Source organism: Dendrobium catenatum, unplaced genomic scaffold, assembly GCF_001605985.2.
Source record: "Dendrobium catenatum unplaced genomic scaffold, ASM160598v2 original_scaffold_76227, whole genome shotgun sequence".
NCBI classification, from domain to species: Eukaryota; Viridiplantae; Streptophyta; class Magnoliopsida; order Asparagales; family Orchidaceae; genus Dendrobium; species Dendrobium catenatum.
In genome coordinates this window covers 265,438-279,007 of record NW_021394673.1, presented here as the reverse complement: position 1 = coordinate 279,007, position 13,570 = coordinate 265,438, and the positions used below count along the sequence as shown (strand labels likewise).

General features: G+C 33.8%; 1 protein-coding gene across 1 annotated transcript in view; it reads left to right on the top strand.

The window, feature by feature from the left end:
- The first annotated feature begins 653 nt into the window (after positions 1–653).
- The window catches only part of LOC110116577 (phosphomethylethanolamine N-methyltransferase), a 55,983-nt gene continuing 43,066 nt past the window's right edge, over positions 654–13,570 (top strand). The window contains exons 1-5 of the mRNA XM_020850220.2: positions 654–899; positions 995–1,113; positions 2,880–3,017; positions 3,147–3,284; positions 7,769–7,912. Coding sequence (XP_020705879.1) covers positions 884–899; positions 995–1,113; positions 2,880–3,017; positions 3,147–3,284; positions 7,769–7,912 — 555 coding nt within the window. The 5' untranslated portion in view covers positions 654–883. The remainder of the gene's footprint in view (positions 900–994; positions 1,114–2,879; positions 3,018–3,146; positions 3,285–7,768; positions 7,913–13,570) is intronic.

The window sequence follows — 13,570 nt, the reverse complement described above, 5'->3', positions numbered from 1 at the left end:
CATTTTTTAACAAATCAAATATCTCTTTCATAATTTTAATTCAACTAATTAACTAAGGACTTTGACTTTTTTAATAAATATAATTAAAATATATTAGGATAAAGATTTTAAGTAAACATAACTTTACATATTTAGATCTATGTCATGCTTTAAAGAAATTTTAATATAAAGGAAATCATAACTAAAAAATTTAAAAATCTTAATTAAGATTTTCTTTATAACTAAAAAAACTTTAAATCTTAATATATAAAGGAAATCATAACTTTAAATCATAACTAAAGGAAATCATAATTAAGATTTCCTCTATGACTAAAAAACTTTAAATTATTAAGATTTCCTTTCTATAAAACTTAAATTATTAAGATTTACTTTCTATAAAACTTGAAATTATTAGGATTTTCTTTCTATTCCTCAAGTTATTAAGATTTCCTTTCTATAAAACTTTAAATCTTAATATAAAGGAAATCATAACTAAAAAAAGCATAAAGATTTTATTTTTTTTTTTATTTAATGAGATTTTGCACCGTCATTAGTTTGCTCGTAGCTTCCTCTATAAATAGAGGACTGGTTGCGAATTTCACGGTCCCTGATAAGCAAGCGGAGCGGTTTTTCCTTCCTCGCATTTTTCCTTCATCGCATTTTTCCTTCGTAAGAGAAAGTCTTCGTCGAGCCGAGGAAGCTTGGGCTTAAGTTTCGTTCCAGGGATAGCGAGTTTTTAGTGAAGAATTGAAAGGGGGAGTGCGTGGCTCTTTTATGCATCAGAGGGGGAAGACGCATAACCGCAGATCCAGATCTTTCTCCAGATCTCGCATTGCCATCGAGGGATCGTAGCTTTAGTGGCGTCGTTTAGGTCTGGAACTTGTTTGAATCCTTTCTGCAAACCATGGCCGCTGCCAATGGTGAGATGGATCTAATGAATCTCTTCTTTGATTCTCGTTGTTTGTGAGCTTCTTACTTTGTTTATTGATCTGATGCTGCCGATTTTGATTGGCAGAATCCGAGGAGCGCCGGGCACAGAAGAGCTACTGGATGGAGCACTCAAAGGATCTCACGGTAGAAGCAATGATGCTCGACTCCCGTGCCTCTGATCTTGACAAGGAGGAGAGGCCTGAGGTAATGTGCTTCCCTTTTACAATGTGTTGCGTAACATTTCCCAGATCTCCGTCATTGATTCCTGAAACGTGGAAAATCGGCGCCGCTATGCTCTTAACCGAGAGATTTGAGTTCCAATTATTCTTCATGACCTCATTTTTTTGCGTTGAAACAGTATAAGATGCCTACGATGTAAATGTCAATTTAAAAGGAGACTTGTGAAGGTTGTTTGGACTCATTTTTGCAACAAAAGAAATATGTTACATTTTGTAGGGTTTAGTTTACTTGCTTCGTCTTTTTGATGTTGAGGACTGACCCGAAAGAGTCTAATCTTCGTATCGGGCTTATTCTACTTTTCCTGTTCATGACAAGCCATTTTTTTAAAATTTAGAAAACTTCTATAGATTGAGTGAACGTTCCTAATATTGAAGTATATAATTTTTGTTGATTCTTTTCATCTTTTGTTCTGACCTGGTTTTGAATTCTTTGCTTTAAAATAATGCTTCAACCTCAACACAAAAATTCAACGTCATGTCAACACATAAGAAACAAGATAAATCACAAATAAATTTGAATTTTAAGTATTTGCCATGCTTTTCATATGGATTTGTGTTTTTGCCATTTGAATATCACTCTGGTTGCATACTGGTGGATTGAATGTGAGACATATATGGAGATCAGCAATATTTAACATCTCATGCAAGAATAGTAGGAATGAAAGAATAATGAGTGCTTATAAAAATTACCACAATTAATTGGGATAATTCTAATGATGACGATGGTGATTGTGTATTTTGTTCTTTGCAGTTAAGTTATTATTATTATTATTATTATCATTACTATTTTTTGATTTAGTTGTTTTATTTATTGTGTAAAATAGTTATGTTATGATGCCTTTTGTTTTTAATCCAGGGAAATGCGAATGTAAGGACATGCATATCTGAAAAACCTGACTATTCTGTTCTAGGCTAGAATTAAACAGCATATGCATCTAAGTTCACCGCTTTTAGGCTTTATTCTTATTCTTTCAGGTGGATAAAGATCATCCAAGTATTTCTGTTTAAATGCAGTTTACTATTCTTAATCATTTGGCTTTTAAATTTAAAGGACAAATAATGCAAATGTCCTTTCTGTGTGCTAATTCAAGCATTTTAAATTAGATTCTACTGGAACATATAATGCAGCCAATCAAATATATGCAAATAACTTATTTGGGATTTTCAATAAGATCTGTAAAATAAGGTATCAATAAATATTTTAAAAATTAATTAAAAATCTGTCATAGTTAATTTTAATAACGAATGCATTTTTTCTTAGATTTTGATACACCTGTTGCCTATCTATATAAATATCGGTTCTTTTGTCTCCAGAGGTTTACATGTTTTCGATTTAGCATTTAAACCGCAGTTCCTTTGCTGTATTCTCCTTCAGCTCATCTTCCCCACTGTAACAATTTTTATTAGTGCGTTCAATTTTTCTTGCTTTGTATGTCCCTCTATTTTTCCAGCTATCACCGGTTATGCTTAGATAAAAGGAATCTGTTGAATTAAGGTTTATCTGAAATTATTAAGATTTCCTTTATATTAAAGTTTCTTTAAAAATATTATATTGGTAAACTAGTTATGCTTTTTTTAGTTATGCTTGAATCTTATTGTTTACATTGTCCAGGTTTTAGCGCTTCAACAACCTAGATTTCTTTTCACTTGGTGCTTTCTGATATTGTTATTGTCTGATGAATTACATCAATGATAATATGGATAACATAAGATCTCTTACTTTCTACGCAGGTCCTTTCTCTCCTTCCACCGTATCAGGGGAAACATGTTCTTGAACTAGGGGCTGGAATTGGTCGCTTTACTGGCGAGCTGGCGAAACAAGCGGGCCATATTTTAGCTTTGGATTTTATAGAAAGTGCGATTAAGAAGGTATTCTAACTTATTTTAGTTAGGGTAAAAAATAAAAAAAACTATAGAATCTTATTTTGAAGCAATATTTAACTTGGATTATTTTAGAAGCATCTTTATTTGTGGTTTTTAAATATTTTGCATTTGCAGAATGAAAGCATCAATGGCCATTTTCAAAACACTAGTTTTATGTGCGCCGATGTAACATCTCCGAAATTGGCCTTTGAAGAAGGATCTGTGGATATATTATTCTCAAACTGGTTGCTAATGTATCTTTCAGATGATGAGGTGATTTATGAAGAGATTACTTCGATTTGTAATATGATCGCTCTTTTATTTCCAATTATACTTCTTGTTTTAATTTTGTATTATTCTAAACTGAAATGTTAATCTTTTCCCCACTGTTCACAAATTCAATTAAAATATTAGGCGTAGTTCAAAATAATTACTGTCTTTTTTGTTTAAGGTAACCATAACTTTACATATTTTGAGAGGGGGATGAGCTATATTCAGAAGAGTTTGACCTTTCAATCAACCTACAAATATGAAAATTCAAGAAAGAATTAAATAAAGAAAAAACAGAAGGACGCATACATTCTAGATTTAGCTATTCTATAAAAGTATAAATTATATATCCGGATTTTAGATTTTCAATAGAAGGCTTTTTTTATACTGAAGAATGACTTCTTTTTTGCTTGGAACTTTGTTCATCTTTATGGGATCCTTGATATGTAAGCTAGAAGAGATATGTATGTTTATTACTTCAGTAATTATGACTACAAATTGGTAATTTATAATATTTTTGATAAATAGCATTAAGAAACTCTCTTTTAATATTCTTTAAGTATTATACAACAAGTAAACATGAACAATGGAGAGGACTTAGTTGCAAAGTTTCATTATTTGTTAGTTTATCTTCTCATATAAGGTCTTGCTCGGATAACAATTGTTAAACTAAGTACTCGTCTGTTTGAAAGCACTTGCTAGTAAAATAATTTGAACACACTAAATGAATAACTTGAAGAGCAGGCATACAAAAGACACTAATATTTATATGATTTTAATTTAGCCTATATGTGAGAGGGCTATCAAACTATTATCAAAAAGTCACACAAGCATAAAAATCACAGGCGCAAGAAACAACTCTTGTTCAAGTTCAAATACACTCAATGTCATCACAATAAGAACCCCAGTGTTTCTTAAAAGTTCAACAAATACTCCTCTATAATGACACTAGATGTATCCTTTTTTTTGTTTTGCATGAGATCTTTGTAAGGCATAATCTTATAAAAAGAAAATAGTATGAGTATGACAAAGGTAATTTCTAGAGCTGTCAGAAAATACAAAAGAGCAAATACATTAAGCATGAAGCTAAAGGGTGAAACATCAAGCAATACAAGAAGAAAACAAAGGAGAAAAGAGCTCATTTGGATCATTTTAGTTTAAGAATGGTGAAAATAAGAGCGTGACAAAATATATATTTTTTCTTATTATGGTTCCATTTTGTTAATAGGATTTGAAATCTCTAGAACATCATCACTCGTATCCACCAGAAATATTAGGTTTAAACATTCTCAGTTTTGCACACAACATTGATATCAAGTACATTTTAAAATCCCAACATTTAAATCTACATAATATTATTGACCTAATTAGTATCAGAAAAGCCATTTCTCTACTTTAATCATCCAACTTCAACTCCAGAAATTATATTGTTATCTATATTTCTATTATTTTGTGTAATAGATCCAAATTACTTAAACCTATCACACATATGGATCACCTTGTATTTTATAGTTTTGAATGATAATTATGAATACCAAACCTCTAAAATTTTATATGAAATAATTAGATTTTGTTTTAATAATTTTATGTTTGCCATTTTTCAAACATTTCCTCTAGTGTTTTATGTTTCATTGAATGTATTAGTAATTGTAGCTGTTAAATTCAGTGAATTGGAGGGGGAAAATATTAATTTTATTATACAAAATTATCCCTATTTATAGATCTATACAAGATGTCCTAATAAAGAAACAAATAACTACAAAATCATGCATAACTATCATAATATAATCCTTCCTAAACAAGCCACCGAAATATGGAAGGAGATCGACATGATCTTATTGAGCCTCTCACGGATTCCCATCCTAGATGTGGGGTCAAGTGTTAAGGGACGGTTGAGATTTAACAGAGATCGACATGATCCAACGCCGTCATCCGACAAGCTGACAAGATGAAGAACTTGCTCCTATTCTTCTTCGTTGCTCCTAATACATTAAGCATGAAGCAAAAGGGTGAAACATCAAGCAATACAAGAAGAAAACAAAGGAGAAAAGAGCTCATTTGGATCATTTTAGTTTAAGAATGGTGAAAATAAGAGCGTGACAAAATATATATTTTTTCTTATTATGGTTCCATTTTGTTAATAGGATTTGAAATCTCTAGAACATCATCACTCGTATCCACCAGAAATATTAGGTTTAAACATTCTCAGTTTTGCACACAACATTGATATCAAGTACATTTTAAAATCCCAACATTTAAATCTACATAATATTATTGACCTAATTAGTATCAGAAAAGCCATTTCTCTAATTTAATCATCCAACTTCAACTCTAGAAATTATATTGTTATCTATATTTCTATTATTTTGTGTAATAGATCCAAATTACTTAAACCTATCACACATATGGATCACCTTGTATTTTATAGTTTTGAATGATAATTATGAATACCAAACCTCTAAAATTTTATATGAAATAATTAGATTTTGTTTTAATAATTTTATGTTTGCCATTTTTCAAACATTTCCTCTAGTGTTTTATGTTTCATTGAATGTATTAGTAATTTTAGCTGTTAAATTCAGTGAATTGGAGGGGGAAAAGATTAATTTTATTATACAAAATTATCCCTATTTATAGATCTATACAAGATGTCCTAATAAAGAAACAAATAACTACAAAATCATGCATAACTATCATAATATAATCCTTCCTAAACAAGCCACCGAAATATGGAAGGAGATCGACATGATCTTATTGAGCCTCTCACGGATTCCCATCCTAGATGTGGGGTCAAGTGTTAAGGGACGGTTGAGATTTAACAGAGATCGACATGATCCAAATGAGCCTCCGATGGATTCTCATCCTGGCTTTGGGATCAATTGTCAAGGGACGACTGAAATTTTTACAGTTGTATCATCTACAAAAAGCATCACTGAAGCACCTTACAAAAGGCTTGTAAATTGGAAACCTGTAGATTTTCCAGGAACTGAAAGAAGTTCATATTTAAACAGACGAATGATTTAAAATTCAATTAATTCTAAGAAGATTCGAGGCATATTGGTTGCTTGTGGAGGGAAAGGTGCTTAGGGGTTCGTCGACCAACCTCCACTTTGCCCAGTTGGAATCGTGTTGGTGACAATAGTTGTTGCTCCTGCTCATTGATCGATTATGAGGAAGAAAGGAGGGCATAGTTTAGGCCGTTGAATCAAGTTGGGCTTGTTTAGTTAATTTAGGGCCGAATATGCTAGGAGTTGCACTTTTTTGTGCCTTCGGGAACATCCCATTAGATTCACCATAAGATTTAAGCAGGATTTAACGTAAATCCATCCAAACAATTTTCGTAGGGCTTGTAAATCCGGGGCCTGTGTAAATCCGGGATTTATGGATTTACGGATTTACGGCGTAAATCCGCCTAAATCTAAATCCCATGGAGAGGCGGATTTATGAATATGTGGACTCAAATTTAGCTGAAGAAGCACGCGACAGGGGTGAAAAATCATTACCTTCGTGAAGAGGAACAAACAAGACCTTGGGTAGCGGCTTATCGGGCTTCGCCGACATCCGACAAGCTAACAAGATGAAGAACTTGCTCCTATTCCTCTTCGTTGCTCCATTTGTGTACATCCGCCTTGAGCAGACAAGGAATCAGCCACGAAGAAATGGCGACAAGTAAAAGAGATGAAGCCAAACCCTAGATTATAAATTAATCAAATAATAAGTAATCTAATTATGTTTAATTAAATAATTAAGTCTAATTGTGATTATATTAGTTTTATTAATATTGGTAATTTATTATTTACTAGTCATTAGTTATATAATTTTCATTAAATTAGTTTAATATAATTAGAAGTTTTTTTAATTAAAACTAATTATCAAATTAATTATTTAGATGTTAATTATCAAATTATTTATTATATTACTAATTATCTAATTATAAAGCAGTCATGCAAATTAAATTCAAAACATATTAATTTTAATTTCTATATGAATCAATCGTCTTAAATCATGAATTAAGTTGCCAAACAGTTTCTAAGTATTTATCAAAATTTAATATTTATTATATCAAACATTTTTCAGGATATAACACCTTTAGGATTTACTAAATCCGGATTTACAGAATTCACTAAATCCTACTAAAGTTAAATCAAATCCAATACCAAACAACCCCTAAATTTGCAAAATTCTGAGTCAGTTTGATACGTAAAATAAATTTTGGAAGTTATTAATATTACTTTTGAGTGCAATGTGGTCTGCAAATTTGTGTCGAAAATTCTGTTTGATTGATTTTTATTATTTTAGAAGAGATATCGGTTTGCTGATCTTGCTTTTTAGGCTATTTTATGTGAATTTTTTTTGTTAGTTTTCTTTACGTGACCTAATTACGTTCAAATTTTATTGAGCTGCTTGATAAGGAGGTAAACGGTATATAATTGGATTTTTCCGAAGTGTTTTCTTGCAACATTCTTGATCCTTCGTTTAATTCGTAGGTTCAAAAGCTGGCAGAAAAGATGATTAAATGGATAAAGGTTGGTGGATATATATTTTTCAGAGAATCTTGCTTCCATCAATCTGGGGATTCTAAAAGGAAAGTAAATCCAACGCACTATCGAGAGCCAAGGTTCTATACCAAGGTAATAAATTATATTCAATCCATTAAATTCTTCTTGTAAGATGATTATACCCGTAATTGCTAATACAAGAGGTTTAGAATAAATCATTTAATTCATTCTTACAGCTATTTGCTTTTTCTCAAGTTATTTATAGCAATGTAGTTTCTTTTAATCATTTGTTTGAAATTCCTTCATTATGGACTCAGATGTTCTCTGATTATATCCTAAATCTGAATGCAAAGAGAAAACTTTATGGAATGTGCAGACTTCGGATTGGAGCTTCAATGCCTATATTTATGCTTTGTTTCCAAAGACCCTATGCCCTCCTTTTGAGGCTTTGTTTCTGCAATCAGAGTTTAAGACACTGGCTTTCAATCATATTTGGACTGAATTAAAATTCTAATCATTGTTCTAATCCTATGATGCACCGATACTTCTCTTCAAAGAGGTATGCAATGTCCAACATGTATCGGACATGACACGCATTTGACACATGTCAGACACATCAAAGAGGTGTCGGATTAAAAAATATTAAAAATAAATTGAACACGCGTGATTGGCATGCGTGTCTTAAATATTTTATGATTTTTTATAATATAATTTCTTGTACTTCAAAATTTTATTTATTAAAAAAATAAATTTAAATTTCTTATTTTCTCTCCAAAGCCTCAAATCAATCGCTTATGCTCAATATCCCATTTCTCAAGCAGGCCCTTTTTTATTTTTCTCTAACATGTTACAATTAGGATTTTACAACAATGCACGATGCAATCTATTCAATGACGTCACAACATAAATGTTTTAAAACCATCTCAACATTGAAGTTTGATGTTGTCTTGACATTGGCGCACGACGCCAACAATTTCTACACTCACTATCATGCCATTGCGCTGTCCCGAGATGTCATCTTTATCCAACATCATCTCAACATTGACGACCAACATCATCTCAACTTTGAGGGCTGATGTTATCTTGACATCGATGTTCGATACTCATTGATGCCGGAGCTCCTCCGCCGATCACCAGAATACCTGCAAGAGATTGAAAATAGAGGAACCAATGTAATTGCAATAAGCAATGGAACAGTAGAAAACTTTCTATGATATTCTTCAATGGTTTTCCTCCCGCAGCAAAGCTATTTCTATCTTCTCTGCTTTGCTACTAACAGCCCTACACGTGGAAAGTACTGAAAAACCAGAATAACTAACTAAGGAAAAGAGTGTAGTGGAGCACATGCCCACTAACGAACTAAGCAGCAGATAACATGATTAATATTAATTGGTAATTAGCTTGAACGCCAATCTCCTGGACTGCACCCAAAGCTAGTAAGAGTATGCACCGCATCACTCATTGCACAAAATCGATGTCCAACTCTCAAAATTGTCATTTCCCCTCTCGATACCCGACATGGCATCTACGTCTGACTATTGACATCCTAGTATTAATAATTTTAAATACATGTCCTAGTTAAATAACTTGTTATTTTTCAATTATTCTTAACATTCTGCTTATTCAATTTCTATACAATTTTTTTAAGATATAAATATTATAATATCATATCTAATTTGTATCTGTATTCTATATTTTCAATAATTGACGTGTTTCATGTCCGTGTCTTATCTGCATATGTGTATCATAATTCTTAGTTGCTTGAGTCATTTCTACACTCAATAGGCTTAAACCCAAGGAGCTGAGTGACTGAAGAAATGATTTGTTGCTTCTGGAGAGGACCTTTTTATGCCAGATAATTAACTAAGATCAATTCCATTCTGTCATTTAATTTTTGATCCAACATTATGTCTGTCATTTATGTTGATATTATCGTTAGTTTATTCCATTAACTTCAACCTTTAACCAACGTTCATTGCTGTTTTGCTTTATTTTTTTATGTTCTCTTAAATGATTTTGTGGTTTTCTTCTTTACTATAAGTTAAAGTATCTGTTATTCTACATAGTCTCTTATTCATTTGTGACTTCTATAGTTTTCAGCTGATTAATAATTGTGCTAGATTATTTTTTCCATATTGTTATTATTATTCCTGTTTTGATATGCAATGAATGTGATATCATTTGTATTTAGTTTGTTATAAAATACATAAATAATTTGCTAATAATGAATTATGTTACAAAGTGTTTGCTGTTAATGTGATTTCTTATGTTGCATACGAGTTGAATAGGTTTGATAAGCCGCATTTTTTAGTAACTACTACTACTTTGGTCTTTAACTTTTGTAAAAAAGTTGCATTAAAATCCACAGTACTAGAAAACTGAGGAGCCGTAATGTTTTTATCAAAACAGGAAGATCTAAAGTTTGACTTTGAATAATATCAATGCATTCAGATGTAATTTGTACTTTACTCAGGTTATGCGGACTGCTAGAGATTATACACAAGCACACTGCCTGCCCCGCAGATATGTGTGGCAACCCACAACCTCATTAATAAATGGATTAATCATAGATGGGTTAATCAATGTGGGGCTGCATAACGGCTACAACATCTTGTTTGAGGTTGTGGGTTGTCACACATATCTGAGGGAAATAGGAGAAGCTTGTTTTTTTTTTTAAGCTTCTCCTATTTCCCTCAGATATGTGTGACAACCCACAACCTCAAACAAGATGTTGTAGCCGTTATGCAGCCCGACATTGATTAACCCATCTATGATTAATTCATTTATTAATGATGGTCAGGTGTGTGATGTCATTAAGAAGAAAATACAAGCAAAATAATTGCATGGTATCCCACTATTATTAGTAGTATTTTGATGCGCCTTGGAGACAAAAACATTAAACACAATGAAAAAAACTGTAGAAATATCAATATAGATGGCTGGTTTTTTTATTATAACTTAAATAAGAAAGAAATATATAAGTGATCTACAATTCAAGAGGTAAATCGGCTCTCCCAAACAACCTAGACGTCGTTATGAAACCCTCATGAAAAAAAAAAAACCACAACAACTCTTTAATAAAATTTTGCGTAAACAAAATAAATTCTAAACTTAGCAATAAATAAGCTTCTCCTATTTCCCTCCTAAAGCAGCTCCCCCCCTATATTTTCCTCTCTAATTTAAATTTCAATTAGGAAATTCCTAATTAATTCCTTCCTAAATCAGCCCCCCCCCCCTTTGTAATATATTTCCCTCACCAATTTGCATTTCGATTAGGTTTAATGGGCCCCACAAGGGTAGAGATGATGGTCTATGCTCTCCTATTGCCTTCCTCAAAGTACCGCGGGGATAATTTCTCATTCCTCTTTTTGGCTAGTGTTTTTTGTTTGTAGGGCCTCCATTTTCATATCTCCTGGCTCGAAATTTAGTTCTCTCCTGTGCTCATCAGCCTTCATTTTCATGATCTAGTGGGCTCTCAACAAATGTCCCTTTAGCTCAGATAATGCCCTGTCTCTCTCCTAAAGTACTGCTCAACGCTGACATGTGTGTAGCATTTTGCCTATAATGAATCAAATGGGGTGGATCTCTCCCATAGAGAATCTTGAAAGGAGTGGTCTTTGCTACTGAATGGTATGAGATGTTGTACTAATATTCTGCCCACGCAATCCACCTTGCCTAACTCTTCGGTGTGTCTGATACAAAGCATCTCAAATAGGTCTCTATGCTTATATTGACCAATTGTTTGACCATCTGTATGGGGATGGTATGCTGTGCTTCTCTTCAGGATTATTCGCTATAAATGAAACAACTTCTTCCATTGGTGGCTAAGGAACACTTTGTCCCTATCTGATATAATAAATTTTGGAAATCAATGCAAGTGCACTACCTCTCGTATAAAAATAGTAGCTACAGAGACCGCAATGTAAGGGTGTTTCAGAGGGATGAAGTGTGCATACTTGCTCAAACGATCCACTACTACCAACATCATTGAAAATCACTCCGTAGCAATTCCTTGATGAAATCTATCGTCACCTCCTCTCACACCTTCTTTGGTAGAGCTAGCAGTTGTAGTAACCCTTCCGGTGTCATGACCAAGTACTTGTGCCTCTGACACACATTACATATTGCTACCCAGTCTTCTACGTTGCAGTGCATCCCCACCCAGTATAGTTCCACTAATAGTCGGTTGTAGGTTTTCTAAGCTCCTAAATGTCCTTCAATAGAGCTACCATGAAACTCCTGCAATGGCTTGGGGATGTATCCCGACCCTCTCGACAAAACGAATTGCGTTGATGTAGTAGCTGGGTGTCCCTCAGTGTGTAACAAGGATGATTGGCCGAGTGCTGCAACAAGTCGGCTCTGATCTTCCTTAGATCCTCATCTTGTTCACTCTCTTTTCTCAAGCTTCCCTATCTAGGACCATTGGTATTGATAGAGCTCTCAACTATGGCTCGTACATCTTCTATGATAGTGCATCCACAGCCTTGTTATCCAATCTTTGGCGATATTGAATCTCGAAGTCATACCATAATAACAAGGACAACCACCGCTAATGTTTTTCAGTCATCATCCTCTGCTCTAGTTATAATTTAAACTTCTCTGGTTTGTCCTTACGAGAAAATGTCGTCCCACAAATAAGATTTCCACTTTTGGATGACCAATACAATGACCATCAACTCTCACTCATTTACAAACTTGAGCCTTGCCCTGGCAGTGAGCACCTAATTGAAATAAGCAATGAGTTGATGATCCTGCATGAGCATCGCTCTTAGTCCGTATCCTGATGCATTTGTCTCCACCATAAATGGTCTCTTGAAGTCCGAAAGTGCTAAAACTGACACATTGGTCATGACTTTCTTGAGGTGCTCGAAGGCTTGTGTCGTTGCTTCTCCCCACTTGAAATTGTCTTTTTTCAGCTGCTTAGTCAGTGGCCATACTATTGTGCCATACCCTTGCACAAATTTTTTATAATATCCGGTGAGTCTTAAGAACCCTCTCAACTCTTTCAAGTTTGTAGGTAAATGCCAATCTAACATAATCTCATTCTTAGACTAGTCTGTTGCTACCCCTGCTTTGGTCACCACATGTCCTAGGTACTTCACCCGTGGCTTTGCAAAAGAACACTTATTCAAGTTGGCATACAACTGGTGCTCCCTCATGTGACCCACATGCTTACCTTTGTACGACTGTAGATCAATATGTCATCAAAAAATACCAAGATGAACTTTTTGAGGTGGGGTTGAAAAATTCGGTTCATGATGGATTGAAAGGTGGTTGGAGCATTGGTAAGACCAAAAGGCATCACCAAAAACTCGTAGTAACCCTCATAAGTTCTGAAAGCTGTTTTATGAGCATCCCCCGACTTCATCCTGATATGGTGGTATCCCAACTTCAGGTTAATTTGAAAAAAAAATGATTCCTCCAAACAGCTCATCGATTACGAGGACATGAAACTTTTCTAGTACTGTTTCCTTGTTTAGGGCCCTATAATCCACACAAAACTTCCAACTGTCGTCCTTCTTTTATACCAGTAATATGGGTTGGAAAAGGGGCTCACACTGGGCCTAATGATTCATGTCTCAAGCATCTCTCTGATTAGCTTTTCTACCTCATTTTGTTGAATCTGCAGGTACCGGTATGGTTTGACATTGATAGGAGAAGCTCCTTCCTTCAAGGTAATGTTGTGCTCGTGCTCCCAGGGTGGCATTAATCCACTAGGCGGTTGAAAAACCTCAGAGAATTGATGCAGAAGCTACCATACACCATTAGGGACCTCGATTGGCTCTTAGT